The sequence below is a fragment of the Thamnophis elegans genome, chromosome 9, assembly GCF_009769535.1.
Source record: "Thamnophis elegans isolate rThaEle1 chromosome 9, rThaEle1.pri, whole genome shotgun sequence".
Lineage (NCBI taxonomy): Eukaryota > Metazoa > Chordata > Lepidosauria > Squamata > Colubridae > Thamnophis > Thamnophis elegans.
Genome location: NC_045549.1, coordinates 77,427,906 through 77,455,905, shown reverse-complemented (window position 1 = coordinate 77,455,905; position 28,000 = coordinate 77,427,906). Strand labels below are relative to the sequence as shown.

Sequence of the window (28,000 nt, the reverse complement as noted above, 5' to 3'; positions counted from 1 at the left end):
GGGGAGGAGGCGGGAGATTCCGGAGGGGCTGTGGGGGTGGGGTGGGGGGGTTGAGCCTTGAAGACGGGAGCTGCTTCTCCCAGGTTTAATTCTTTTATTTGCTATTTATTGAACCAGTACATCTTATACTTTATATACAGACAGATGAATATTACTTCTGTTTGTGACAATACATAATATATTATTTAGGTAATACTAGCCGTAAGAAAACACACACAGAGAGGGGCAGCCTCCCGATTGGTCAGCCTGGGAAGTCAGGGAATGGCCTGGGGAGGGGAGGGGGGCTGGGAGGCTGTGGAAATGGCCACGGAGGGAGAGGACTCAGCCGCATCCAGAACCTCCAGGCGGGGCGTGGAGGGGCAAAAAGAAGGGGTGGAAGCGGCTAAGCCCAACCAGGCGCCTCCCAGCTGGGCTACGACTCCCACTTTCCAGGGGAACCGGGTCCTTCCCGGAGCCACAGCCCAGCGTAACCCTTGGCGGCCGCCTGCAAGGGACAGAGACAGCCTCAGGAGCAAGTGGGGATTTGGGGGGGGGGGTTATGGGGAGCTGCGGAGGCTTCTTCTTTTCAAAAAGTGCATTTCATTTCCTTGCGGTCTCCCGCCTGACACTAACGGAGCAGATCCCCCCCCCCTCTTCCCCTGCAAGGGAGATGGAGATTTGGCTGGGGGCGGGGGGCGGGGGGCGCGGAGAAGAGACTAAACACGGAGAGGTGGACCTGGAAGTGCCCGGCTCACTTGAAAACTACCCAGAGGGAAAACACCAAACCACGGGGAAGGGGGGGGGCGGCGTCACCCAGGACATGCACCAGGCGAGAGCCAAGACTACGGCGTAAGGACTCCTGCCCACCGAGGCCAGGAGCCTCCCGGGAGAAACGGATCTAGAGCGCAACAAGAAAAGGGCCCCCCAATTGGAGGGCCAAGCGAAGCGGGTGTTTCAGAGCCATTCGAGCTCCCCGTCAGCAAGGGGAGCGAAGGGGAGACCTGTGAAAATCCCCAAAAAGACACGGACCAGGCAGGCAGGCAGGCAGGCAGGCAGGCGGAGGGAAGAGACGCTGCCAGAAAAAGACGCCAGGATTCGGGCATCTCCGCCAGGGACAGGCTGACAAAACGTACTGGCCAGAAAGTGGCATCCGGGAGCCCGACCCTCCCACGCCACCCGGCTCCTCTGATGCAGGAGTGGGCGGCCCTCCCCCTGCCGTGTGGATGCCAGGCAGCCCATCCTGAGGACACAACCAGCCGGGTTCACAAGGAAGCCCAGGAGAAGGTCACGCCTGCCGTCCGTGAAAGGGGGAGCAGGAGGGGCTCTGGGGTGTTGCAACTACGTCCAATTTTGGAAGGGATCTTCTCACTGGATCTGAGCGGGGGGGGGGGGGGGAGCCGGGGGAATGATGAGACGGGTGAGGACGGCCACAGGGAGCAGAGGTCAAGAGGGGCAGCTCTGGCCCTCCGCCCGCCCCAGGCGCACCGAGGCTCAGAAAGGAGGACACGGAGGCCCGGCTGGAACTGGCGAAGGAAAAGCAGCACCTGCTTAGCCTCCCAGACCTCGGGGGCTGACCAGAAGCAGGGACCGGGTCCCAGCCCCCCTTTCCTCGCCCTTCCACGGCTCCCGGAGGGGTGAATTCTGCTGCCAGGGATCAAATGCAACGGGCGTCAATGGGACGGGAACACCAACAAGAACAGGAGGAGGATTGTCTGGAAATCCGGATCCGGCTGAAGAGCCCGAAGGACGTCGGGAAACTCCCTCCACAGTCGGTCCATCTACCTCGGCCGCTGGTCCCTTTCCGCCCCCTCCGCTCCGCTTCTTCAGAACTGAACCCAGCTAGGCGGCTGAGCAGTCTGGCTGGGAACTGTGCTGGAGGGGGAAGGGGGGGGGCACAGGCAGGGAGAGGATTAGGAGAAAGGCAAGTGGGGCCGAGAACACCCCCCACCCCATCTTCCCAGCAAGACCTTGAAAGGAGAAAGGGGCCGCCCCAGGGCTGCGGGGGCTCAGCAGAGGCCGGACGGAGGAGAAGGAAGGAAGGCTCCCCAAAACCCTCCCCAAACATAAGGCCAGGCACTCGTTTCAGGGGTCAAAAGAAAACAAGGCCCTGGCTTATTTTCAGGGAAACACGGTGGCCTTGACCCCGGAGGGCCCCCCCCCCTTACCTGGGTGCCGTGTTGAAGTCTCCCCAGAGATCTGCACTGCCTGGGACGGGGGCAGGCGGGGGGCCCTTGGAGGCGGCGGGGGGCAAATCAAGGTCTAGGAGGGTATCTGGTGGGGGGGGTATGAAAGGGAGGGGTTCTTGGTTAGAAATACTGGGAGAGGGTCTCCTCCAGCTTTCTCTGGGGACACCAGCCAGGAGCCTCTCCCAATGTCCTCAGCCCTCGAAGGACCAGCCACAGGACCCCCCCCCCCAAACCAGTGTGTAGGGGTGGTCCTCGACTTATGAACACCAGGGAGCCCAAAGTTTACTTTGTTAGGCGAGACATTTGTTAAGTGAATTTTGCCCCATGTTGCGCCCTTCTTGCCACCGTTGCTAAGTGAATCCCTGCAGCTGTTAAGTGAGTAACATGGCTGTAAAGCCAATCTGGCTTCCCCGTGGACTTTGCTGCTCAGAGGGTCACAATGGCCGTAAGTATGAACTGGCCGCCACGCGTCTCAATTCTGGGACCATGTGATCCGGGGGGGGGGGGGGGAGACCGCAAAGGTCACAGCTGTGGGAAGCAGCCACACGGCCCTCCTTCCAGCGCCGTTGTTTGAACGGTCACCAGGGGGACGGTTGTAAGTCAAGGACGACTTGACTGCGAGACCCACAAAAGGGAAGCCACGGGGGGGGGGGGGAAGAGGGGGGGGGAGAATCCTGGCCAATCTAAAAGGCCGGCCTTTCCTCGGAGCGGCTGACGGAGCAGCTGCCAAAGGGCTCCTCCTCCCCATCCCGACTCCATGCCCATCAGGGCCCCCGCCCTGCCCCCCTCTTCTGAGCGCCTGCTGGGTGGGGACCCCCCACCCCCAGAATCCCCCTCTACCAGGAAGCCGCCGTTACCTGCAATGCCAGCACTGCTGGAGTTTGGCACGGGGGGAGGAGTCACGTGGTTGGAAATGGCTGTTGAAGAGAGGGGGGGGACCGGAGGGGGAGGGGCCATCTTGCCCCCCGGGGGTGGGGGGAGGAGGCTGAGCCCACCTGCGCCAGGGGGGCGGGGCTTTGCCGACCCCCCTTTCTTGGTGGGCATATTCTGCAAAGGGAGAGAGAGGGCGTTATGAGGGGCCTCCCGGAGACCCTCCCATGCCCAGGGAAGCCAGGAGAGGGGTGCAGGGGGGCCTCACCCCAATGTTGAGCTTGATGGTCTGCCCTTCCTTGAAGCCCAGGTCAAGCTTGGGCCGGCTGTCCAGCTCCTGGGACTCCCGGGAGATCTCCGTCTCCTGCTTCACCCACCTGTGTGCGAGAAGGTGAAGCGCCGGGACAGGGAAGAGCGGGAACCAGGCGGAAGGCGAACCGGGCAAGGCCCTCCTCAGCTTACAACTGCCACGGAACGCCTGCCACTAAACAACACGGTCACAAAGCGCGACTGCCTCGCTTAGCGGCGGCCATGGCAGCTGCAGGTGCTAACTGATCCCCGGAGTCGTTGGGGAGGCAACGGCCTGCTGCTTCCCCCCCATGGGAGTCAGAAGGAAAGCTAGCAAAGGGGGACGGAGAGTGGGGGGGGGGATGGGGGCGGCTGAGCAAGGGCAAAGGTGCTGAGGGGGGTGCACAGGTGGGGTAAGCTTCCCCGAGCGAATTGCGCCCTTCTCTGCCAACTTCCCCACTGACTTTCTGGGGAAGCCGGCAGGAATGGCGATCAGGTGATCAGCCCCATTTCAGACAGGAGCCGGGAAGGAAGGTCCCCCCCCCTCCCCCCTCCCCAGGCTGACCCTCCTCCGGCCGATCCCTCCCCTCGCCCAGCAAGGCAGACTCACTTGAAATGGTCCTGCAGGGCCACGTTGAAGTCGAAGGCGTCTCCTCTGTCGCCAAAGCCAATGCCAATGAAGGCGCTGCGCCCTGAGCGAGAAAGCCAGCAGCCGTTGGCCCAGAAATCCTCGGCCCCCGTCTGCTAACAGGCCTAGGAGAGTCCTTGGCTGCCCAGTGAGAAGGGGCCGCCTCTGCTGCCTCCTAGGCCCCCCTCCCTTCTCAGAGGAAGGCCAACCTCCTCCGTGTCTCCCTCGCTGCCCCAGGGGCGCATCTCTTCTTAGGGCTCCGGAGGCCTGGCGGTCAGAAGGAACCTGCCAACAGGTATCAGGCCACCCCTGCACAAGAGCCGCAGGGACGTCCTTGGCTCCGTGGTGCCCCCTTCAGAGGCCTTCAGCTCCTCCGCTGAGAACCAGTCGGGCAGAGAGGGGAGCTTTCACACGTAACGTCTCCCAGGTCGCCCCCAGGTGCGACTTCCCTGGCGCTTAGTTCAGAAACCTCCTGGCATTTGGCTCTGCTCAAGGCAAGGCCTGCTCTGAACCGCCCGGCTCCACCGGATGGCTGACAGAGGGTCCTCTGGGGCCAGATCCCTCGGGGCGGCTGGAGGCACCCTCAGTGGGGCCACCATCGTTCCCACTGGCCAAGAGGAAACCACGCCTCCCCCTCCCCCCCCTCCTCCTCACCGTTTCCATCCTGAATCCGGATGACGAAATACCGGCTGGAGTCATTGACTGTCTCTATTGCGATGCCGGGGAACTGATCGATCGGAGCCTGGGCGAAAAGCTCCCCTGGGAGGAAAGGCGGAGAAGAGAGACAGCCTTCAGGGCCCAGAAAGGGACGTGGAAACCAGGCCCTTTCCAGAAGGCCTCGGGGGGAGCCTCTGGCAGGGAGAGCTGCCCACTCACAAAGGGCACCCTACTCATCTCCCTCCAGCTGGTCCAAAGCCCTCCTTTCCTGCCCTCTCGGGAGGAAATCCCGCTGCAACCTTGGCTGACCGCTGGAAGGAGGCCCTTCCCCAGGGCCCCCTCTTTGCAATAAACAGCAGTAGCGCTTAGACTTATATACCGCTGTACAGGGCTTTGCAGCCTTCTCTAAGCGGTTCACAAATGCCAGTATTCTTCCCCCCCAAAAAACAATCTGGGTCCTCTTTTACCGAAGGACGGAAGGCTGAGTCAACCTTGAGCCTGCCGGCAGTGGGCAGAGTTGGCCTGCAATGCTGCATTGTAACTGCTGTGCCACCACAGCAAAATATCAATTACATAATTTATAAAATAATCTAACAAAAAAATCAAATTAACCCAATAAAAAATTGATAAATAAGATGCTAATAATTTTCAAAGCTGCAATTAGAGAACCTTTACTATTTCATAAGTTTCAATCTTCTACTAAAGCTGTTTGAGCATTTCTTGGGATTTGAAAGTCAGTTCTTTCCCTCCGTTTTGAATGAGGAGCAGGAGGAGGGCTGAGAATGGGAGGGGAAGGTGTGTCTGGGGGGAGGGGGGGGGCTAGAACACAAGAACCAGCCTGGACGTGAGAGAGTAAAGGGTCCCCATCACCTGTTGTGCAGGTGCTTGGGGGGGGGGGGGTGTTTAGGGACGGGGAATGTCTGGTGGGGGGGGGTGGGGGGGGTTGTGTTTGGGGACCGTGGGGTGTGTTGGGTCTCTGGGCGTCATGTGAATTTCGTTGGGTGGGTCCATACGTGCAGTGACAATGAAAGATTCTCTGCTTAGGGATCCAAGGAAATCTGCAGAGATCCTCATTTGGAGGAATCCACCAGCCCAGCCCAGGAAGGGCCCCCCATGGCCAAGGAAGGAGGCTCAGCCATGAAACGGCCTCAGTCACCCAGAGATCCTTACAGGGAGCCCCGAGTGGCCACTCCGGCGTCCCTTTCCACAAGCAGGAGGGGGGGGGGGGAGAAGCCCCGATGGAGGCCCTGCCTGCTGCAGCCAAAGGGGGGCTCTGCTCTGGAGCCTCACCCCAAGCACAGGGGGGCTTCGAGGGGGGCCCCTCCGCATCACACCCCCCCCCAAAAAAAAACTCCTCAATGAGGACAGGAGCAGCCGCAGGCGGAGGAGGAGGAGCCCCTGGGAAGCCCACCAGGGCCTCGGTCCCTGCATCCCCCACGCAGACCCCCCCCCCGCTGCTCACCCGAGACTTTGTCCTCCAGCTTCACGTAGGCCACCTTCCCCTTGGAGGTGACCCTCAGGCGCCCCGTCCAGTCCGGCTGCTCCAGCTTCCAGTCGGAGGCCCTGCAAGGCAAGTCCCCCACTTACGACGGCCCTTTCGGCGGCTGCTCAGAGCCCTACAAGGCCCCCAGGACCCTCAACCCACACTTACGACGGCTTGGGCAACCGACTCGCAGCTATGACGGCCGCAGCCCCCCAGGGTCCCCCTTCGCCCGCCTCCTTCCTCTGACAAGCAAAGCCAGATTCAGGCCAACAGCCACTGCAGCGCCCCGCTTAACAACCGGGGCAAGAGACGTCGCTAAATGGGGGTGGGGGCTGAGTGGGGGGGGGGATTCCCCGGGGAGCGAGCCCCTCCCCCAAGGGCGCCCCGTGAGGCTCTGGGCTGGCTGGGCGGGGAAAGCGCCGCAGGGCTCGGCCTCCTACCGGTAGCCGCGGTTGGAGGCCCTGGGCGGGATGCGGTAGACGCTGACCTCGGGCTTCACGCACAGCACCGACTCGTACTCCGCCTCGGCCGCAGCCATCGCCCCCGCCAGCTGACCGCGAGCCGGAAGGGAAGGCCGCCCGCCCGCCCGCCGACTTCCGTCCCCCGCGCCGCTCCTGCCTCCCGGCCTCTATGGCCGCTCACGCGCTTGGGACGCCGGGCCGTAGAGCCGCGAAGGGGCAGAGCGGCCGGGCCGCCGGGGGGCGGAGCCCTCCGCCGGCTCCTCCCCGGGGCCGGGCTGGGGGCGTGGCCTGGTACCCTGCGCGTGCGGGAGGAGGGCGGGGAGGGGGAGGCGCCCGCATCGCCGAGATGCGCTTCAGCCCCCTCCCCGCCCTCCCGCCAAGTGGCGGGGAGTCTCCCCGGCTCAGCCCCTCCGCCCGCTTCTGCAGCGCCCCCCCCGCCCCCCTGGGAAAGCGGAACCGGCTCCTGCCCCAAAAGCGCTGTCGGGGCATTTTCTCCCCTTTCTCCGTCTGGACTCCGCGGAGGAGGAGGAGAGGCAGGGAGCCCCGCGGTTCAGCCTCGCCCAGGTAGGCAGGGGGGCCGCGACCCTCCCCAGGCAGGCAGGCAGGCAGGCAGGCAGGCAGGCAGGCAGGCAGGCAGGCAGGCGAGAGCGCTGGGCTTACCCCAGACCCCCCCCCCCCCCGGCTCTGCCTCGGCTCTCCAGCGGACACTCGCTTTGCACCGACCGGTTGCCCGCGGAGAGCCCCTGCGGAGAAAGCCGCTCCTGGGCAAAGCGAAATCGGAGGGTCGCGCGAGTGGAGACCCCCCCACTCCTTAGCCCCCTGCTGTTCTCCGAGATGCCGCTCAGCGGTGGCAGGAGCCCCCCGTGGAGGATCAGGAAGAAGCGCCTTTTGCTGGCCTCCCTCCATCCAGACCGTGGAAGAAGGTCGACCCCCCTGGCGCTCCCCCCTCCCCATGCCCCAGGGCCAGATCCTGCGAGGGGGCCAGCAGAGATCCGAGGCCTTGGGCTGCAAAGGGTTTGGGTGCCACCAGGAGAGCCTGGCCGGTGGGGCTTCGCCGTCCTGAAATGGATCTGGAAGGGAGGGGGCTTTTTTCTTCTCTTCTTTGCAGTTCAAAGCCAGTAAGTTTTCTGGCTCTAACCGGGACCAGGACCTCCTTCCCTGATCAACTCAAACAATATAAATCTCCCCTGCAGGTTTCGGATCTTGTCCTGATATCAGCCGCGCTTGCAAGCGGAGCCAGGTCAGCCAAATGACAGGAATCTGGTGGTTGGGAAAGCAAAGCCGACATCCCCTCTGCCGGCCAGCCTCCTCCACTTACTAAAGCACAGGGGCCTCCGCCTTGTGGGCAGCCGCCCAACAAGCATCTCCCCACAAGGCTGGGGGGGGGGGGAGGAGATGGAGGCCTGGAAATGCAGCTCTCCAAAGGCCCCTCGGGGACAACGGGGGTGGGGGGGGAGAGGGGAGGGGGCGCCTGCAAAGCCCCCCCCTCCACCTGCAGCCCCAGGTAAGGTTTCAAAACTTTTTCCAGGCTTCCCTTTGTGCCAGGCGATGGCTCCGCTCCCAGCAAACGGCAGCGCAGACGGAGCCAGTGAGGCTTCCCCGCTGCTGCCTCCCCCCTCGGCCGGTTCTCTGGCCATTTTCTCCATCACCTTCCTCTTGGGCTTCCCTGGGAACGGCCTGGTCATCTGGGCGATCGCCCTGAAGATGAAGCGGACGGTCAACACGGTCTGGTTCCTGCACTTGGCAATTGCCGACTTCGTCTGCTGCCTCTCCTTGCCCTTCTCCATCGCCCAGCTGGCCCTCGGCGAGCGCTGGCCCTTCGGCTGGCTCCTCTGCAAGGTTCTCCCCTCGGCCGTCATTTTCAACATGTTTGCCAGCGTCTTCCTACTCACCGCCATCAGCCTTGACCGGTGCCTCCTGGTGACCAAACCCGTCTGGTGCCAGAATCACCGGACGGCCAGGCTGGCGTCCGCCATCTGCGGTGTTATCTGGGTCCTGGCCTTCCTTCTGTGCTGCCCTTCCTTCTTCTACCGGGATACCCTGGAGGATGAATCTGGCAACACCAGGTGCATCAACAACTGGGGGACAACGGGGGGACACGAGGATTACCAGTGGTTCGATGATCTGTGGGACGCAGAAGACGCCGTCCTCTTGCCCACCGAAAGCGCCTACGACGGTCTCTTCCCAGGTGGGAACCCCGACCCACAGCCCTCCTACCACCCCACTGTCAGCACAACCAGAGGGTTGGGGCTATCGCACCCTTCTGCAACCAAGACAGGGGCAGAGTTAACGAGGAGGAGGAGGCCGGTTACGGTGGCTCCTTTCACGCTGCACGGGTTTCCCGGGGTCCATCCGAGTTTTTCCACGGCCAGCATTCCCCAGTTCCAGGACCAACCGGCCGATGATTTCCCTGAAGCCCAACCGCCCGGCGTCTTTGTGTCCGCCACCGTCGCCAGAGCCGTCTTGGGCTTCCTGCTGCCTTTTGTGGTCATGGCCGCGTGCTACGCCCTGATTGCCCGGAGGATGCTGGCCAAGGTCTTTGCGGGGCCCCGCCGGAGGGCCCTGCAGCTGATCCTGCTGGTGGTGGCCACTTTCTTCCTCTGCTGGGCCCCCTACCACGTCACCGGGGTGCTCTTCCTCCTGGCGCCTCCCCAGAGCTCCCTTCACCAGGCCCTGCTGTGGTGGGACAGCGTCTCCGTGGCCCTGGCTTACGCCAACAGCTGCCTCAACCCTCTCCTCTACGTCTTCGTGGGACGGCAGTTCAGGAGGAAGGTCTGCCAGACGGTGCAGGAGGTGCTCGAGGGGGCCTTTGCTGAGGGCGCCTCCTCACCCGTCTCTTCCCAGGACAAGCGGCAGACGACCACGATGGACGACGAGGTGGACGTTTCGGTCCTCTAACGCGCGGCTCTTCCGGGCAGCCAAAGCTTCGGGGAAACCTCTAGCCAAGCGAGGGAGGGGAGGCCAGCTGGGCCTGCAACCTGCACTACGTCTGCTCACCTTTTGCGCTTGTTTTACCCGGCTTATTTTAAGCGCCTCATATACCTCTAGCATGTCAGCAAGGAGTCTTCTTTCCCAAAAATGTTTAGGTGTCTTTAAAAAAGATGAGCAAAAAGATGCGTTTCTTCAGGTGTCCGTTATTTCTCCAAGGCCCCCGCCAGCCCCCCCCCTCAGGACGCAGCTTTCCCCTTTCCCCCAGCCAGGCCCAGAGCAGCCCCTCCGCTTCACTCAGCCGAAGGGAAGGGGTCAGAAACCGAGGGTGGGGGGAGGGAGGCTGCAGCCTAAATCTCTCCAGGGCCCCACCCTGCCCAAGGGCCCTTCTGTGGCTGTTGGGCCAGGAGCCTCCTAGGAGAGGCCCCTTCCCAGGGCCTGCTTCCCACTGGAAGGCCTCCCCGTGGGGCCCTTGCAGAGGCCGAGGCTGCTGGGGCTGCCCCTCCAGGGATTGCTAGGAGGAGGATTCAGCAGGGGGCAGTGGGGGGGGGATACTTTCCATACATTGGGGGCAGTTTCCCTTATAGCCCCCGTGGGCTGCATGAGAAATAAAGAGCATGGGATTCCCAGAGGCCATCTTTATTTTCCCCTCTCCATCTCCCACCTGCCTTGAAGGAAGCAGGCACCTTTCCTTGCTAGGGTGGAGGAGGAGGAGGGAGTCGGGGGTGGGACAGGCCACAGGGACCCCCTGGGCCAGCTCACCAAGGCTGCCTTCCTCCAGGCTGCCCAGGAACAGAAAGTCGCCCAGCAAAGTTCACATCTGTTGGGCCTCGAGGGCGGGCGATGGCCTTCAGGAGCTTTGTGGCTGAGCTGGCATCCCTCGGCCACTGCAAGGGGAGGAAAGGGGAAGGCCCAGGCCATTCTGAGCGGGGTGGGGGGAGGCTAGCCAAGGAGTACGGAGACCTCCTGGAGAGGTTTGCAGGGCCCCGTCCTAAGGGCTGGCACACACCCATGGCCTACAGCTTGATCACATGACAATGGGGGGGGGTTGCTGCAGGAGTTGGTGGGCTTTTGGGGCTCCCTTGGATGGCCAGGTGACTCTGGGCCTGGGAGAAAGGTGGACCCTTGGCGAGGACAGCCCCCTCCCCGAGGCAGCTCAGTCCTTCGCAACGCCACCCAGAGCCTTCCTTTGCGCCGGGGGGGGGGGGGGCTGAGCCAGAGAGGCTGCACGTCCAAGGGCCGGATTTAAACTTTTGTTGGCTTTTCTTCAGTGAGAACCGAAAGGGCCTTGAACCCCCCAGTCCTGCAGAGTCGGCCACAAATGAACACAGGGGCACCAAACGGTTAAACCATAAACATTCACTTTTTTAATTAAGAAAGCATGCACAAAAATAATTTTTGTGAGGCCGCCCCTCCCCTCCTCGGCACCAAGCATTGTGGGCCCCATGGAGCAATGGGCAGGCGAGGGATCCCCCTCCGTGGCTGAGCCCCTTTCCCCAGGCAGACGGAAAGGGACGGCCGCTGGCAGAGCCTCGGATGGCACCCCAGGAGGACAGAGTTTCTTTACGCAGAAGGAGACCGGGGGGGGGGGGGGGACGAGAGCGGTTGGGACACGGACTGGCATAGATTTACATATGCAAAAAGGCGCAACTGTGTGAAGAGCCTGATGGATGATCTCTTGCCTCCCTGAACGACCCTTTGGGTGGGGTGGGGGGGTCATCTTCAGAAGCCGCCCTGCCCAAAACCTGGAGTGAAGCCATCCCTGCCTCCTGCCTCAGGCAACCTTCTCACGACAGGTGGGAGCACCAGGGCTGCACATCTGGCTCAGGGTCTCCCTTGAGATCACCGGACGATGCCCCCCCCCCCGGCCAAACTCCCCTCCCTCCCTCCCCAGCAGTGGAACCTCCAACCCCCTGGTGGTTCTGCATCCAACCTGGCTCTCCCCACCTCCCTCCCCTCGGCTGACCCTACGAAGCAGGCTGGCAGATGGAGGGGCATGCAGGGGAAGGAGGGGCCCGGCCCCAAAAGAAGCACACTAGGAAGGGGAGACCCCGGCAGAGCCAGCTCAAAGTGGAATCCCCGGCGGGCACCGTTTGTGGCACCCACGCTCGGAGGGGCCTGCCTACGCTCCTCCACCCGGCCTCTGCCATTCCCCACCCTCCCTGCAGCGGAAGGGGGTCTCCATCGTCCCGCCCCAGTCGACCGCGGAGTGCCCCGTCCCCTTCAGAGGTCGGGATGCTCTCCTGGCCGCAGGAGGGGCTCCGTTCTGCCTGGCACAATGTTCCTCTTTCTGCCCGGCTTCATCCCCCGTGCAGGAAGCCTCCCTTGCTCAGCTGTACAAGGCAGGGGGGGGGGGGAAGACCCTCCTCCACGTTTGCATCACAAGTCACAACACGTTCCAGCAAAATGAGGGGTTGGTGGGGGGGGGGGGAAGTCAAATCCAGACGTTTGAAAACAAAAAGGCCCTTGAAGGGGAGAAGAGGATGGCTCTTCTTGATTGTCTCCTCTGCTGCCTTCAAGGAGGGGAAGAGAGGAGGAGGCAGTGGGAGCAGCTCTGGCGGCAGTGGGCGGGGGTCTGGTCCAGCCCACCTGACACGGAGGGAGCGGGCCTGTCCGGCTCTTCTCATCTGCCAAGGGCTGAAGGGCGAAAGGGCAGGGAGGCCCCCCCCCCACTCCTCTTTCAGCAGCCGCCAAACAGCCGAACGGCCTTTGCGTTGCAAGTCGGACGATTTCCCCCCCCCTCCTCCTCCTCCTCGCTTCCCGTTCCAGCCAGTCTCTCCGAGCTCCGTCTTCCTCCCGTCTTCGCTCGCTGGTGCTCGCTGGTGCAAGGAAGTGGGCAGAGTCCTCCTTCAGTCCAACTCCCCCCCCCCTCACCGCCACACACATGTACGTTACGACATTTAGGAAGAACATAATTCTTACAGACTCTCAAGATCCACGGGCGCGCTCACTTCAGCAGCAATCAAGGGAGTCCCTGGCCACCTCTGGGGGAAAGAGGAATTGTACAAGGGGAGACGGTGATGACGATGAAAGGCGCCCTCCGTTCTTTGGAAGTCTCCTCCTCCCCACTGGCACCCAGACAAGGTGCCCGCTAAGCGCGTAAAAGTCCGAAGCTGGCAGAGAGCGCGAAAAGGGCTGGGTACAAGGATGATGATGATGATGATGATGATATAATAATAATAATAAGGAAGAAGAAGAAGAAAAGAAGAAGAAGAAGGTAAAAACAAGGAGCGCGAGGGAGATTATCTCGGGCAGCATCTCGTGGCAGCTTCTCAGGCTGAAGTAGAGAATATATATCTATTTACAGGCAAGGAAGGAGGCCGAGCCTGGCCTGGGACTGGCCGCACAGCTTCCTCCCCCTGCAAGGGACCCTCCGGGAGGGAGGGGCGGCCTTCCAAGTCTCTCGCTTGCTAGGTGATCAAATCCCAATTGAAATCATCCGGGATCTCCTCGGGGGCTCCTGGAGGGGGCCGCGAAACCAAGTGGTGACCTGAGAAAGTTGCAGAAGGCGGGGGGGGGGGGAGAAGGGGGGGAGCACAAGGAGGAAGCGGTTTAGTAAGTGGGATTCTTCTGAGTGCCTCCGGTGGCAAAGCCCCCTCCCCTCTCGCTGGCATCGGAGGGAGCCCTCAATGGAATCAAAACATTCGGACCCTCCGAGAGGTTTGCCGATTGGAGGCCGGAGGGATTAAGTGGGCAGGCCGACGTCCAGAGTGTCTCAGAAACCAGGAGGAGCATCTGCCAATCAGCTCAAGCGGCAGCTGGCTGCCTCCCCCGCTGGGCGTCTCCTTACCTGGGCGGTTGTACCCTGGCGAATCCTGGGTGGGAATCGGGTACATCGGAGAGGGTCCCGAATACAGGTGGGGAGGTGCCGGCTGACCATAGTTCACTGGGGAGAAGGGGGAGGGGCAGAGAGGGAGGGTCAGGTCTGAAAATCCACACCGTCTCTATGGGGAGGGGGCTGCTTGATGGGGGCTGCTGGCTTCCTCCCTCTGGGGAAGATCCGGTTCATGTCACGCTTCGTACTGAAAAGGCTTCCCCATCCGCCCCCCCTTCCTCCCTCCAGGACGGGGAAAGGACTTTGGGGCCTCACTTGGGCATCTGGGGGCAGAGGGTCTCTGGGCCTCCCCGCCATCCACGGAGCTGGTCCTGACCTCCCCTGCTATGACCCTGGGAGAGTTTTATTAAAGGGGGTGGGAGAGCCACGAGGAGGGCAAGAGGGGGCCTGGGCCTAGACTCCCTCTCTCGTCCAACCCTCAGCCGCTGCCCCCAATCGGCTCCCCATAACCCCGTCATAGGCCGAGGCGGTTGGTTTTCTCGGGTGGCCCAGATTCCTTCCGGGGAGGGGCACGCTCCCCCCCCCAAAAGGCGGCCACCCTTGCCCCTCCCTCCCTCCCCTGTCCCCTCGGGATCTACCTTGGCCCATGGGCTGCTCCTGCTTGTTGCTGTTCAGGGCACAGGACTCGGAGATGCGGGGGGGCTGTGGGGGCCCCCCCAGGTGAGGGAGCTGCCCGGTCTGGGTGAGGAAGTGGTTCAGGGAGTCACAGAGGTTGGCAATGTGGTGCTGGTCTAAGGACCAGTTCTTTCGTTCGGCCTGGCGGAGGCTCTCCATTAACTCTGCGGAGGGAGGGAGGGGGAATCACTGCTCTGCCCGCACCAGGGAGACCCCTCCAGTGGAGGGCAGGGTCCCTCCTCAAACCCCCTCCCCTCGAAGAAGATGCCTCACCTGAGAACTGGGAGTGTTCAATGCTGGACCAGTTGAGCCGGTTGACCACCTTGAAGCTCTCCTTCAGAGAGTCGATGTTGGAGCACCAGTCGGGGGGGAAAGCTGGGAGGGGGCGGGAGACAAGACAGGCAGGGAAATGAGCGGCCCCTTCCCCACCCCCACCCCCAGGACCTTCTCCCTGGGCGCAGGAGATGCACCCAGATGTTACGGAGGATCAAAACGCCACTCAACAAAGCCGCCCTGTTCATTGATGCCAGAGAGAGATAAGATGGCTTCCGCCCACGTGGGCGGCCATTCTTCCCCCAGCCCCCCCGCACGGGACGAGGCCCCTCCCTGGGCTGGGACTCACCAAAGCTGGCGTTATTGAGGGAGGCCTGAGACTGCTGCTGCTGCGGGTGGGCGTGGGGATGATGGTGCTGGTGGTACCCTCCGTGCTGCATGGCAGAGGGGTGCAGAGACATCACGGGAGGGGGGCCGTAGCCGTCCCCCGCCTGCTGCTTGCTGCTCTGGGACTGGCAGCTCTCCGAGGTTGGAGTGTGGAGGGGCAGCGCAGCTCCGACGGAGGGAGGCCCCTGTGGCTGCTGGTACATGTAGTAGCTGTGGTTGGAGGGCTCCAGGAGGGAGGAGAAATCTGAAGGGCAAATGAGGAGGAAAACGCTCAGCAGGCACATTGGGGGGGGGGGGGGGCAAACGGCCTTCCTGCCCTCCCCCAACCCCTGCGGGCCAGACCTGGGCTCTTTCCCGGGGGGGGGGAGTGGGGGCTCTGGTGCTGGGAACTGAACCTGTCTCTGACTGGAACCCAGTCAGGGGGGTCTACAGGCGGGGGGGCCAAAGAACTGAGGTGGGGGCCACAGAGGTGTGACCAAACCTGTGCCTATTCTTTATGTGCAGCTGGCAACGCTTGGCTTTTCCCATGGCAACTCCTGCTTCCAATGCCCCCCCCCACCCCCGCAATCCAGCTCTGCCTCCTCCAGAGAAAGGCCGCTGGGCAAGCAGGAGGGGGGGTCTGCTCAATATGGCGCCCTGCCAGCTGTGCCCCTCCTGGGGCCAGGGAGCGGTTTCAGAAGGCGGGCGGGCGGGGGGGGGGCTGCGAAGAGTTTGCCCTCCGCAAAAGAGCAACACCCCCCTCGCCCAGCCCAGCCTCCCTGATGTCCCTCACTGGCCGATCCCCACCAGACCAGAGGTGGGTTGCTCCCAGTTCGGGCCAGTTTGGCTGAACCGGTAGTGGAATTCAGGCCTGGTTGCAGAACCGGCAGCGACCCAGGCCTGCCACGCCCCTGAGCCGCTTCCCTCGCCACCGCTGGGCCTTCACCATTTTGGCTTTTAGTGACCGTGCGTGCGCAGTTCACTGTAAATTGTTCTGCACATGCGCAAAGAACCATCTAGAGCGAACTGCGCACCCCCGCACAGCAACCCCACCCCCGCACCAGACACTCCCAGGCAGAGCCCCGGGCAGGTGAGCCAAAGGGGAGGGGCGCTGGGGGCAGACGGGGGGGCTCCCCCCTGAAGTGGGCCGTTTCATGCCAGCCGCCCATCCTCCTCAGAGGGTCTCCGACTCAAAGCAGCCCCCGTCTGGATCAGAAGAGACGGTCCCGGGTGCAACTACCCCCCCCCCGACCGCCTGGCCCCATGACTCACCGTGCTGGGAGGAGGAGGAGGAGGACTTCTCGAGCATCGATTTGTAGAGGTTCCGGAAGGACCAGCTCAGATCCTGGAAGTTGATTTCGGAGTAGGAGAACTTCAGGTCGTTGCTGGTGCTGTAGTGCGGAGGTGGCCCCTCGGTCCCTTCCCGGCCTTGTCCACCCGCCACCGTGGCAGCCACCTCCACGGGCCCCGCGCTCTGTTGCAGAAGGCAAGAAGGGGCTGAAGCAGGAGCAGCTGTCCTGGGCCAAGGCTCAGCGGGCCTCCTGCCCCCACCCGGCCAAGGGTCCTCGGGGCCGCCGTCACGCACCTGGCCGTAACTGGGGTGTGTGCTTTGCAAGGAGAGCTGCTGGTTGGACTCGGGGGAGAGCGAGGAGGCCTCCGGGCCCAGAGAGACGGCCCCCCCGGGGCTTTTGCTGGCCTCCTGGTCCGGGGAATCCTGTGACAGCTGGAAGATCAAAGCAGGCGGAGAGGCCTCAGCACAAGAAATACGGACGCACCTTCTGCACAAACGCCAGGCGCAAGGAAGGCCGGCGCAAGCTCCCAAGCCAGGGACCTCCGAGAGAAGCCCCGGGCTCCATCCCTGGTGGCCAAGGCCAGGCACCCTTCCTAGGACTCCCTCACACGGTGGCAGCCCTGGGGGGACCCCCAAAGGGCCGCGTGGGCTGAGAGAGTTTGACAAAACTCTCATCAATTAAGCGACTGAAGGAGACGTCCATCAAATCTCTTCCGCTATGCAAGACGGAGGCCTTGAGGAGGCACCGCTCAGCTGGGAACGCATGTGGGAGAAAGGGGGCTCCCCGACTAGTCTCAAAGCCCCTTTCCCTGGGGAAGGAGGACACCCCCCCCCCCTTCTCAGGGCTCTGCTGGAGGGCCAAACTCACATCGTCATCCGGCGGATGGCGCCTCTTCCGGGAAATATCGGGACAGGTGTCAATCGTCCAATAGGAGCCCTGGAAGGAGAAAGGCAGGCAATGCAGCTGCTCTTCCCGCTCTTCCGCGGCCTCTGCCCTCTTCCCCTTTCCCTGCCCTCCTCCTCCTCCTCCCCCCCTGTAAACCCTCCTGGGAGGAACAGGTTGGACAGGAAGGGCAGCCGCCGCCCCCGTCAGAAAGGGAAGGGAGCCTCCCAGGCGAAGCTCCCGTCCTCCTGCCTCTGCCGGCTGCCTCCAAAGAACCCCCACTCTGCCCCCACCCCCCCACCCCTCGCCTTCTTCCTCCCCTCGGCCTCCTTCTGCCTGGCTGGGCCAAGGGAAGGCGAAAGGCTCGAAGGAATCCCCCGGTGGGGAAAAGCCGGCTCACCTTCCCAGGGTCGTCCCGGGGACGAGGCACTTTCCGGAAGCATTTGTTCAGCGAAAGGTTGTGCCGGATGGAGTTCTAGGGAGAGAACCGGAGGGATCACTGCAGTAGTCAAGCAGCTGCTTAGCCTTCCCACCTCCTCCCCAACACGCCTTGCCCACTTCCTGGGAGAAAGAGCGAAGGTTGGCCCAGCAGCTTCCCCTGCATCTCAGTCCCCGCCCCCCCAAGCAATCCAAGCCCCCTTCCTCCCCCCCCCCAGGCCCCCTGCCCTGACAGCCCCTGGGCCCCCCCCCAGGGCTCCCGGCCACAGAGAAGCCTGCCCATCCCCACAGCTTCAGCCCAGGGAAGGCAGCCTTCAGGGCTCCCGGGCCCCTCGTTCTCTGCACCACCACCAAGCAGCTGAGAAACCAAACTCTGCTGGGCAATGGAGGGCTGCAAGGGGGGGGGGGGGCAGCAGCAGCAGCAGGCTGGCCTTCTCTGGCCTGGGACCAAGAGCCGGCCGGGCCTAATCAGGCCTGGATAAAACGACTGCAGCCAGCAGGACCCGGGAAGGATATTGGTCTTACAGGCCCGTCTGCCCATCTTATGCTGCACGGCAACCACCTCGAATCGGCCCAGATGGAGGAAGGGAGGTCGCCAGGGGTGAAATCCATTTTTTTAAAACTGCCGCTTCCGTGGGCGGGGCTTGGTGGGCCTGGCAGGGGAAGGATCCCCCTTCCCTCCCCCCTCTGGGGCCAGCCGGAGGTGGCACTGGCCGGTTCTCCCAACTACTCAACATTTCTGCTTCCGGTTCTCCAGAACCTGCCAGAACCTGCTGGATTCCACCCCTGGATGTCCTCCTTGGGTTCTCCAGGCCAGGCACGAGAGTCCACGAAGGGGCTCCAAGGAGACCCCGGGGGCCTCTAGGCAGCCCTGCCCCGAGGAGGAGGAGGAGGTGGAGGAGGAGCAGGGCGTTCTCCACTCTCTCCTGCCTGCCTGCCCACCCAGGACTTCCAGCTCTGACCCTCCAAGGTCCCCATCTCCAGTCGCCCATCAACCCCCACCCCCCCCCGGTCTTCCGAAAACAATCCTCAGAACAGGGCTGCTGTCTGCCAGAAAACCAGGTCCTGTTACCCAAACCAGACGGCTTTCCTGGAGCAAAGCAAAATCTTGATCAAGAGACAGGAGGTGGTGTTCTTTCTCCAGAGCTCAGCCCAAGAAACTTTTGCAGGACTGAAATAGCATTTGTGGCTTTTCCCCACATAAACAAGGACCCTCTGGGCTGGGGGTGGGGGTGGGGGGGGAGGCTCTGCCTCTGCTGCTGCGGCCCATCTGGGATTTCGGGTTTGGCCCCCAAAGCCTGGCCTTCCCCAGGAGCGAAACCTTTGGCCCTCTGAGCAAAGGCCTCAACCTCCGGAGTCGGCCCTGAGGTGCCCAAAGGGCAGCTGTGTCCCGTTCCCCCCCACTCCCCCCGAGTCTGATCGGTTGTTTCAGCTGCTTTTAACACCGTGTGTTATTTTTCTTATTATACATTCCTGTTTCCTTTCCCTTTTTTGCCCTGCAACCCGGAGCCCCTCCCTCCCACTGCAGAACCTACAAAGGTTCTAATTAAATGTACCCTCAGGAGGGGCCTGGGAAGCAAGGAGAGAGAAGTTTCCTGGAGTTCTCTTCCGAAGTAAGTCCACCCGTATAAAAAATGCTTCCATCGCATGCGCACCCCCCCCCAACCGCCACCATAATTTAAGCCACAAGATCCTTGGGGGGAGGGGGGGGGGCAGAGATCTGTGGCTTTGGCTCAAGTGAGCCCTGGAGCAGGTCATGGCACTGAGGACTAGCTTCTTAAAAGCCGGTTTTCTCCCTGCTCGGGGTCCTCACCTTCCAGCCGATGCCCGCGTTCTTGTAATAGGGGAAGTTGTCGCAAATCCAGCGGTAGATTTCACTGAGGGTCATCTTCTTGGCGGGCGAGGAGTTGATGGCGTAGGTGATGAGGGTGGCGTAGCTGTAGCGAGGCTTCCCGTCCTGGTGCACGGCGGCCTCATCCTTGCTCAGCGTGGCATTGGGGTCGGTGGGGGAGCCGGGCGGACACTTCCGGCCAGCTCCCGGGGCGCCCGACTGAGAAGCCCCCCCCAATTTCTCAATGGTGGCCCGAAGAGTGAGCTGGGGGAGCCAGTCGATGGAGGTGAGGCTGCTTTCCAGGTCGGAAGCCATGGCGCTGGAGGACAAGATCTGTGGCGGAGACAGAAGCGAAGGCAGGTCAGCTGGGCAGCCCCTCAACCCTCCGCAGGGCCACGTGGAAGTCTCCTTCATCCCTGCAGCCACCCTTTCCCAGGTCTATACCCCTCCCATGCCTGGGTAGCCTAGAAGTGCAATTAGGGGAGCCAAAGACTGCAGTCGGATCCCTTCTGCTTGAAACACACACAACTTTCCTGGAACAGGTGACAAATCGTCTGCACAGACGATCGAACACACTCACTCACACACACACACACACACACCCCCAACCTAAGGGAGAGGCGCTAGCTCAACCACAGGCAGTTCTTGACGTCCGACTGCCAGCAGGGACTGGAACTTCCATTGCTGAGGGGGGATGTGGTTAAGTGATGCCTGATCTCAGGATGATGGTGGCAACTAGAAAGGGAAACTGGCTGGAAGTGGGCAGTCCGTCAATAAGGGTATAATTAGATGAAAGCTAAGACGGATCCTTAGGGAGCCATGAGGGCACAGTGGTTAAAGTGCAGCATTGCAGGCAAACTCTGCCCTGATCCAGGAGTTTGACCCTGACCAGCTGGAGGTTTCCATCCTTCCCAGGTGGGCCAAATGAGGAGCCAGACTGCTGGGGGCAAGAGGCGGACTCCGTCGACCGCTCAGAGGAGGAGGGACCGGAGCCCAAGGGCTGTGGCTACTCAGGGGCTGTGAGCACATTTGCACCATTAAGAGCACGGACTCATTCATCCATGGGGATTTCTGCATTCCCCACAATCATTCTGTAGGCTCCTCGCAGAGAACGATCTAAACTTAAAAACATCATAAATCAGGCCGAACGGAGGGCCGGGGGGAACCAGGGTGGATCTAGCGTGGATGAGTAGACGCTTCCCACAATGCCTCACCCCTCCTGTGGGATGAAGCGGCCAGCCTGTGTGCAGATGCCCAGAGGACCAAGGCCAAAGCTAAGGAGGCGCCGTGGGGCAGGCAGGCTGCATCTGTCAGAGGGAGATGAGGGGCTGCCCTCTCCCCTCCTCCTGGGATTGCCCCACAGCGCCTTCCCCTGGGACTGCGGGGTAGCTGCCCACCCCCAAGAGTCAAGGAGGCCTTGGCCGCACACCCACACCTGCCCCTCAGCATCAGGCTGCACCACTGGCACCTCCAGCAACTCAAGCGTGTTTTCTCCAGGGGTGAGTCCCAGGGATGGGAGCAGCTTCCCTTACACGGGGGGGGGGGGGGAGGGCTGGCAGGGGCCCCCAGCCAACTGGGAAACGCTTTTGCAGCTGCGGATACAAGCCGTCACAATCTGACTCTCAAAAGCTGGAAGAGGGTGGCCAAATTTCTTTTGATTCAAAGAGACGGGAATCCCTGAACAGAGATCTCCTCTCCAGATCTACCTGCTGTAGGAGCCAATCACACTTGCCCTGCAGCAGCAGGTGAATCTGAGCAGGAGAGGATCTCGCCTCCAGTCAAGTAGCTTTTCTAGCCTGGTTGGGTTTGTGTGTTAACGATTTAGTTCTTATTGGCTGGTTAAGGGAATCCTTAAAGTCAGAAGAACCTCAGGGAAAAAAACCCCTGCCTCACCTCCACCCCAGGGCCTACCCCGAGGCTACAATTATTTGCTGATCTGTTTCATATCCTTGATGCAAAGAAGCTTAATGAAGGACTAACTGTACGGGCCACGGACTCAAGAGAAGTCTGGAAATTAGAGTTTTACAGCAAGGAACCAGCAGCAAATATTCTCTGAGGCTCAGTAGGCGTCTCCCAGACGTCCGTTTTGTGTTCTTTTAGAGATTAAGAGGTTAAGGGCAATACGTCATGGTCATACTTCTATTCTTTTAACCACAGGCTATTACCATCCTTGGTTTCTCAGCCTTTTAGATAAGATCCTTTCCCCCTTGATCAGAAGTTTGAGGGACAAAAACAAGGGAGGAAAAGGACAAGAATCCAGCTCATAAACTGCTAATCGGTACTGGATTAATTTACCTGGAACTAAATAACCACTCCTCAGTTTCACCATCAACAATTCCAAAGGCACTTCGCTCATGAACAGGTAGAAGAAGAGTGGGGAAAAGCAGAGAGCGTGCCTCCTTTGGTCTACTAGGAAGGCAAAACTAGGCTAGGAGAAATGGGGATTAGGTAGCCTGGAATTGTGCCTTCTTTTGTGTCGGGAAACGTGAGGAACTGTGAGGAAATATTATAGATTTTTCATCACGGCCTTCATTCAAAGGCCGCCCACGAAAAGAATGAACCCAAATTAAGTCAATTATGTTTTAGTCTCCTTGACTTATGCAAGTCACTGCTAATTACATTTATTTCAATGGCCCTTGAAAAGGATCTTAGAATATCCTTCAGACCAACCCGGGGGACGGGGGGGGGGGAAACACGACACTTGGGTGAGTTGAACAAATGAAGGAAAGCAGAGTTCTCTCTCTTAGATAGGAAGAACTTGGTGCAAGGAAAACCAGGTCTCTCAACTTTGGCCACTTCAAGGTGCGTGGACTTAAAACGCCTAGAATTCCTCACCAGGCTGGCTGGAGAATTCTGGGAGTTGAAGTCCACGCACCTTAAAAGTGGTCAAGGTTGAGAAGCCCTGAGATAAGACGATGCAGCGGTCGTACTAGGAAAAGAATCTGGCCGCTAAGGTGGAGCTCCCATTAAACCTGGGCCAGCAGCGTCCTGCAGCTACCGAAAAGAGCCAATTCCTGGGCTGCACCAGTAAGAGGCAGACCCTTCTGTTCTACGTCACACCAACCAGCCCTCTACAGTTCTGGCCATCCCAAGGAGGCGGCTATAGAGCTGGAGAGAGCGAGGCTGAATTCCTCTTGGAGTAGATGGAAGAGCAATGGTGCTTAGCTTAAAGAAGAGAAACCTGGGAGGAGACATGAGAAGAGCCTCCCAGGACTTGAAGGGATGCCACAGGGCAGAGGGTGGGGCAAGAGCCAAAGGACGGAGGTCTTACAGAAGGAGAACCAAACCCAAAATAAGGAGGAAATTCCTGAGCTTCCGGGCATTGGGTCAGCCTGTCGCCTGGAACTGTTGGGCTTCCATCACTGGGGGCTTTCAGACAAACTGATGGACAACTCATTGGTCTCACTTGGTCTGCAGACTCCTTCCCTGGGCAGGGGTCTGGCTTGGAAGCCCTCCAAGGTGCCCTCCAACCTTCGAGTCCCATTAGTCTTTTCCTGGACTTTCTGGAGCTTTCATCCAGCCTTCTGGATGAGCCCAGAAACAGCCTGGTTGCTGGTCAGATGCTTTGGGGGCCTCCTGGACGAGGCCTTCCTGGGCTAGAGGCGATGCCACCGTCCCATTTGGAGTTTGCTGCAGGAGAGAGAGCGGCCCTACTATTATTATGAAACATGTTGCCCCGTCTATTCTTAGTGACTGAACTATTTCAGTATTAACTTTCCAGGTCTGAAGCTCCAGGAGATGACCAGGCTAACCCCTTCAAGATCAGTTCTTCCGTTCTCAGCTATTCGGTTGTTCCTTGTGAACTGGATGCCTGCTAAGTCTACCAGAAGTAAACATGGAAGGAGAACCAAACTCCCAGTGCTTGCAAAGAGGGTGGATAAACTCTTGGGAGGAAAGGGAGAGTCCATCAAAAAATTAAGAGAAAGTTCAGAAAGACAGTTCCAGCTCCAGGGAAGGACACCAAGAATCTTTGGATAGAAATGAAACTAAATGAAAATAAACATGAATAGCAGGAAAGGAGGCACAAGAGATTCACATAAAGCATTTCATTCGTGCTATACACAGGTAAGAAGCCACTAAATTCAGGGGGGAGGGGGAGTGTCCTGGCATCTCATATGAGATACTAGAAGAGAACTAGGAGACTTCCTTCCTTGGAGAATCTGCAGGGCTGGAACAATTCAATCTGGGGAAACCCACAAAGACACCATTGTCTGGGCCAACTGCGAATGTTGAATCTGTGTTGAATGCTCTGGTCAAATTTAAATTTAAAAATTACTTCAGTGACCAAGATAGTAACATAAAGAGCCTAACATATTCTACATTGCAAGACAATGAAGAGAATAACTCCTCCTCTCTTCTGTGAAATGTGCAGTTTTCTCCTTAAAACAAAACAAAATAAAAATCTAGGACCATTCAAGAGACTGGCAGCTTGCTGTTAACTAAACTACATTTCTCAGAAGCTCTTCCCCATTGCCAGGTGGCTGATGGGAAGCATCTGAAGTCCCCCTATCACTGTCCTGGTTTTTAAAAATTTACAGGAGGGATGGTGTTTTCTCCTTTTTTATATATATACAAACTAATATAAATGGTCTTGCACGAGGATAGTTTGTTTTAATTATTCCTCTGCTTTTTTATGTTTATAAACTTTGCCCAGATACCTTTGATTTTAGAGTGGATAATAACGAGAACAACATTCAAGCCTGAATATAATTCCTCTTCCTTTTATCACTAAAAAGAAGAATGCAACACAAACTGATTCATAATATCTGATTTCAACACAGGACAGCTGCAAGATTCAAGATAGCTAAATTGCAACAGTGAAGTTCAAAACTTGTTCATGTTTTGATTACTGAGTTTGAAATCTAGCCTAGCATGGATTCCTGCTCAAAACCCCTGAGCACCGAGCTTTGTGGATGCTTCCTGCAATCATGTCTACAAGTTTCATGACATTTGCAAGAAAACCTCCCGCACTGGGCTGCGACCTGGCGATTATAGACAACAGGAAGACCCCTTTAAAGGGCTGGGAATCCACCAGGAGCTGCCAATATTCTATCTGATTAATCGGTACAGATACCACAGCTATTACCAGCGACCCCACAGCCCCAATGTGGCTCTTCACGGCCCCCCGGAATGCTTCCCAGCCAGGCCTGTCTAGGGGTGCTGGAGGTGGGTTTCCCCCAGTCCAGCTCTTTCTCAGCAGCCTTCCTCCCACAACCACAGGTCCTCCCAAACGGTGCCCTTGGCTCTGCATTTCCAAAGCACCTCATTGCATTTATTTGAAAGCTAATTTAGGGCCTATGCCATGTAAAATCCTCTCCATGCAAACTTCGTGTTAAACCGAAAACAATTACCATTTTTTTGGATATCTGAATATAAACCATGCAAATGCCATGAGGCCCCAAGCCAAAAGGGCAGCCTTCACCCCAGACCAGAAGCAGCAGCTGTTAAGTCCTGGAATGAGACCCTCCTCCTCCTCCTCCTCCTCCTGCCAGGAAGTGGTGGAATTCTTGGCACGTGGGAGCAAGCAATGAGGGACGGGAGGGGGGGGGGATGGCACTCTGCACATGCCCCTAGCCCCGTCATTCACCGCAAAATGAGAATTTGTTGTCCGCCCTTCTTGTCAGAAGGCATGTGAATTTAAAGTACTTTCCCATTTAATGAAACAAGTAAAAAATCCAGCAGAATGGATCCAGCAGCAGATTTCTTTGTAAAACCACAAAACAATTACCATTTGTCTTAAAACTGCCCTTGCAGGATCTATGGAAGTGAGCTGGACTCTGTTGTAGATAGAAAGATAAATACTTCCTTGAACTGAAATGAAATCTGAAAAAAGATATTTTAGTGGTCATTTCTTTAAAAATCCAATGTAATCTTTTACGATCTTTTGTTCTTCTTAAAGCAACCTTCTTCTTCTATTGCCATAATTTGATCATAAGCCACTTGGCTAGAGTCTTAAGTGGATTGTATGCACAGAACTTGCTTGTATGGTTAAAATGGAAAACTGTGAGCAATTAGCACCAAGAGCAGATCAGTCTAGAGACTAAACGTCAAATTACTAGACAAAAGCAATTGTGAAGAAGTGCATTCACACATTGCATTAAGCCACTGGTTGGCTTTTGGCTTCAGATGGCAGGGGAAGATAGTCTGTGAATAACATATGGATACATGGCATGTTGTGTTACCTATTATAACCACCATTCAAACCGAGGTGCGAATGGGGGCTGCTGGGAAAGCTCCATGGCCCCGATGCACACAGTGGTCTATTTAATTTTGTTTTGGCTTAATGTTGGGCCCTCCAACTTTTGGGGCCAGTGGGCTCTGTGGGGCTCCCTCAGAGCACAAGGCAGGACAGGAAAAAGTGGTGGTTGGTGGGGAGAGTTTGCAAGGGAATGAAAGCTGCTGCTTCCTTCCTTTCCTATTTCGTCTTTTGCCAACAGGCAAAAGCAACTACATTCACTTACATCTGGACTGTTGTTACCTGAATAAATTCAGCCAAGAGCAAAATATTCTCCACAACTCCCAATCAACTTTCTGGGGTCAATCAGCCCTTCCCTACTTTATTTCCATTGAGGGAGGCAAAATTCACTGCTGAGGGTGGTTCAGAGGAGGGCAAGTCATTCCAAGAGCTGTTTTTCCCCCCCATAAGTTTGCAGGGAAAGGTATTTTCTAGCTCTACCCAGAAAACGCCACCAAAGGTAGAAGGCAGAAGGGAGACTGAGATGAGCTGATAAATCTTTGGGGATCACCCAGGCCGATGGGTTCATTACGTAACAGCAGCAGCAGCAAAAGCTTCCACCATAGGCGGCTGCTGCCTTTGTGGGACAAAGTTGGGAAACCAGGAAGGGCAGCCCCAGAAGACAGCGGGGCTCCCTCAAGAAGCTCCCTCAGCCTGCTGTTAAGTGGGCCAAAGTCAAACCAAAACAACAACAACAACAACAACAAGGTTATGTGGTAGCACCCTCTGCCTGCCTTTTCAGACAACCAGCACCCCTGAACCACAATTCTGGGGAGAAGAGTCCGCTCGCAGGGGGGATATTGCTCAGTATGAAAATCTCCCCCTCCCTCCCCCCCCCTATACAGGTCTGGCCTTTTCCCTAGGGGAGGGGAGGGGGGGGAGGGGGGGACCCACCTTTCCTGTTTTCCCAGGGGAGCCAGTTGAGGACCCCCTGGCAGCCCCTCCTGCTTCCCTGGGGCCAGAAACTGAGCCGGAGGGGGCTCCTATCCAGGGTCCCATCTACCCACCCAGGGCGAAGGGGCCCCAAGGAAGACCCTCCCTCCCTCCCTCTGCAACCAGAGGGGGGGGAGCCGGGGGGGGGTCCCCCTCTCTGCAGCCCCTCTGCCCCGGGGAGGGGGGGGCCTCGGAGGAATGGGGGAGGGGCTGGCTACGACCCCACACGCCCCCCAGGAGGCCCAACGGGGGCCCCTCCCTCCCCCCGACCCCCCTCGGCCCCAACCCTCCTCCCCCTCCCCCCCCCCCCGTGCTGGGCAAGGCCGGGCGGGGCCCTCAAGGGCATCGGGGCCGGGGCGCCAACGGCTCCGGCGGGAAAGGCCGCGGCGGCGCCCAGCAACCCTCCCTGCCCGCCCGCCCCGCTCGCTCGCTCGCTCACCCACCGGCCGCTCAGGGGGACGCCGCCGCCGCCGCCTCCGCCGCCGCCCCGCGCCCCGGCCTCACGCTCCGCCCGGCCCTCTGCGCCCGCCGCTCCCGCATCTCCGGCGCTCGGGCGCAGCGGCCGCCGGGCCCCGCCTGGACGGAGCAGGAAGGGCGCGGCGGAGGCCTCTGGCGAAGGGCTCGCTCGTCCTCTCCCGCTCGGCCGCCGCTCGCTCGCTCGCTCGCTCTCCGCCGCAGGGAAGGCAGGCCGCCCCGGAGCCCCCCGCAGGCCCTCCGCCACCGCCGCCTCCTCCGCCGCCGCCGCTCGGGCTCGGTGCGCGCTGGGCCGCGGCTCCACTGCAGGCCCCGGCTCCTCCCCGGCCGCTGCTCCGCCTCCCCCGGGCCGCGTCACCCGCCGCCCTCCCCGCCTTAAGGAGGCTCCCTCGGCGGCTCCGGCGGCGGCGGCACTTCGGCGGGGAGGCTCCGTCGCCGGGTCCCTCCGAGCTTCCCCCTCTTGCCCGGCCCCCCCCCCGCCAGCCCCCCCCCGCCTGTGTGGGTCGGAGGGTCCCTCGGGGGTCCCGGGGGGGGGAGGGGGAGGGAGGGGGCCGCGCGTGGAGCCCCAGGGGGGGAAGGGAGGGGGGGGAGGGTCCTGGCCCGCTCCCCCCGCCGCCCCCCCCCCCCACCGCTCACCCGCTCAGCCGGCGGAGGGTCCGGCGCTCCCTCGCCCGGGGGTTCGCGCGCCCAGCAGCAGCCGCAGCAGCGGCGCCCGGGAGGCATCGGGCGGGGGGGGGTGGGAGGAGGGGCCGGTCTGCCGGTTCCCTCGCCGCCCGCGGACCCCCCTCAGCCCCTGGGAAGCGGCCGAGGGGCCGGCACGCCGGCTGGGGAGGCTAAGGCCGCCTCTTTGGCCTTCCGGGCGGCCGGAGCGCGTCCCCGGAGCCCGAGGAGCCCCGCCGTCGGGGAGGGGCCTGTCCTGCCGCAGCGGGCGGGCGGGCGGGCGGTGGGGGGTCTGGCGGCAGGGCCGCTCCGCGCCAGAGGCCGCGGCCACCTTAAGCGCCGCCGAGGCCGTCCGGGGGCCGCGCGCCCCCGCCCCTCCCAGCCCCGTGTGGCGGGCAGCCCCGGAACGTGCGCCGCGGGGTCCGTCGGAGGGAGCCGATGAAGACGCGCCCGGCCGCCCTGCCCGACGCCCCTGCCAGGCCCCCTCGGGCGGGGGGGGGAGCTGCGGGCGGCTTGGGGGGCAGCAGCGGAACCTGCGCGGGGCTGGGCGGCGGGGAGAGCGGGCGCTTCGGGGCCTGGAGGCGGTTGGGGGCCGCCGCTGCTGCTGCGGTCTTTGCTTCCAGGTGCTGCGCCCCGGCTGAGAAGAGCCGCTTCTCCTGGGCGGATGCCCTGCAGACGCTCAAGGG

The 28,000-nt window shown here is 60.5% G+C and overlaps 3 protein-coding genes across 7 annotated transcripts; 1 reads left to right on the top strand and 2 right to left on the bottom strand.

The window, feature by feature from the left end:
• Positions 1-79: 79 nt before the first annotated feature.
• NECAP1 (NECAP endocytosis associated 1) lies at positions 80-6,682 on the bottom strand. Its single transcript, XM_032224730.1, has 8 exons — positions 6,532-6,682; positions 6,071-6,171; positions 4,606-4,710; positions 3,934-4,015; positions 3,304-3,412; positions 3,023-3,212; positions 2,145-2,250; positions 80-1,851 (listed from the first exon to the last, which is right to left on the bottom strand). Exons 1-8 carry the CDS (start codon positions 6,627-6,629, stop codon positions 1,803-1,805), a joined length of 840 nt encoding a protein of 279 aa, XP_032080621.1. The 5' UTR covers positions 6,630-6,682; the 3' UTR covers positions 80-1,802.
• Positions 6,683-6,978: 296 nt separating this feature from the next.
• LOC116513575 (C3a anaphylatoxin chemotactic receptor-like) lies at positions 6,979-9,666 on the top strand. Of its 2 annotated transcripts, XM_032224728.1 has the most exons (3): positions 6,980-7,116; positions 7,746-7,792; positions 8,081-9,666. In XM_032224728.1, the coding sequence occupies exon 3, from the start codon at positions 8,101-8,103 to the stop codon at positions 9,448-9,450; it is 1,350 nt and encodes a 449-aa protein (XP_032080619.1). In that variant the 5' UTR covers positions 6,980-7,116; positions 7,746-7,792; positions 8,081-8,100; the 3' UTR covers positions 9,451-9,666. The 2 variants fall into 2 exon arrangements, with proteins under 2 accessions (XP_032080620.1, XP_032080619.1); XM_032224729.1 differs by lacking the exon at positions 7,746-7,792 and having other exon boundaries at positions 6,979-7,116.
• A 1,158-nt stretch (positions 9,667-10,824) lies between these two features.
• On the bottom strand, positions 10,825-27,554 carry FOXJ2 (forkhead box J2). 4 transcript variants are annotated; one of them, XM_032224724.1, is made up of 11 exons: positions 27,291-27,554; positions 18,995-19,345; positions 17,144-17,218; positions 16,729-16,797; positions 16,155-16,292; positions 15,842-16,043; positions 14,553-14,834; positions 14,204-14,305; positions 13,894-14,094; positions 13,271-13,366; positions 10,825-12,970 (listed from the first exon to the last, which is right to left on the bottom strand). In XM_032224724.1, exons 1-11 carry the CDS (start codon positions 27,375-27,377, stop codon positions 12,891-12,893), a joined length of 1,683 nt encoding a protein of 560 aa, XP_032080615.1. In that variant the 5' UTR covers positions 27,378-27,554; the 3' UTR covers positions 10,825-12,890. The 4 variants fall into 4 exon arrangements, with proteins under 4 accessions (XP_032080615.1, XP_032080618.1, XP_032080617.1 ...); XM_032224727.1 differs by lacking the exon at positions 27,291-27,554 and adding an exon at positions 26,620-26,907; XM_032224726.1 differs by lacking the exon at positions 27,291-27,554 and adding an exon at positions 26,624-26,907.
• Between the last annotated feature and the right edge of the window lie 446 nt (positions 27,555-28,000).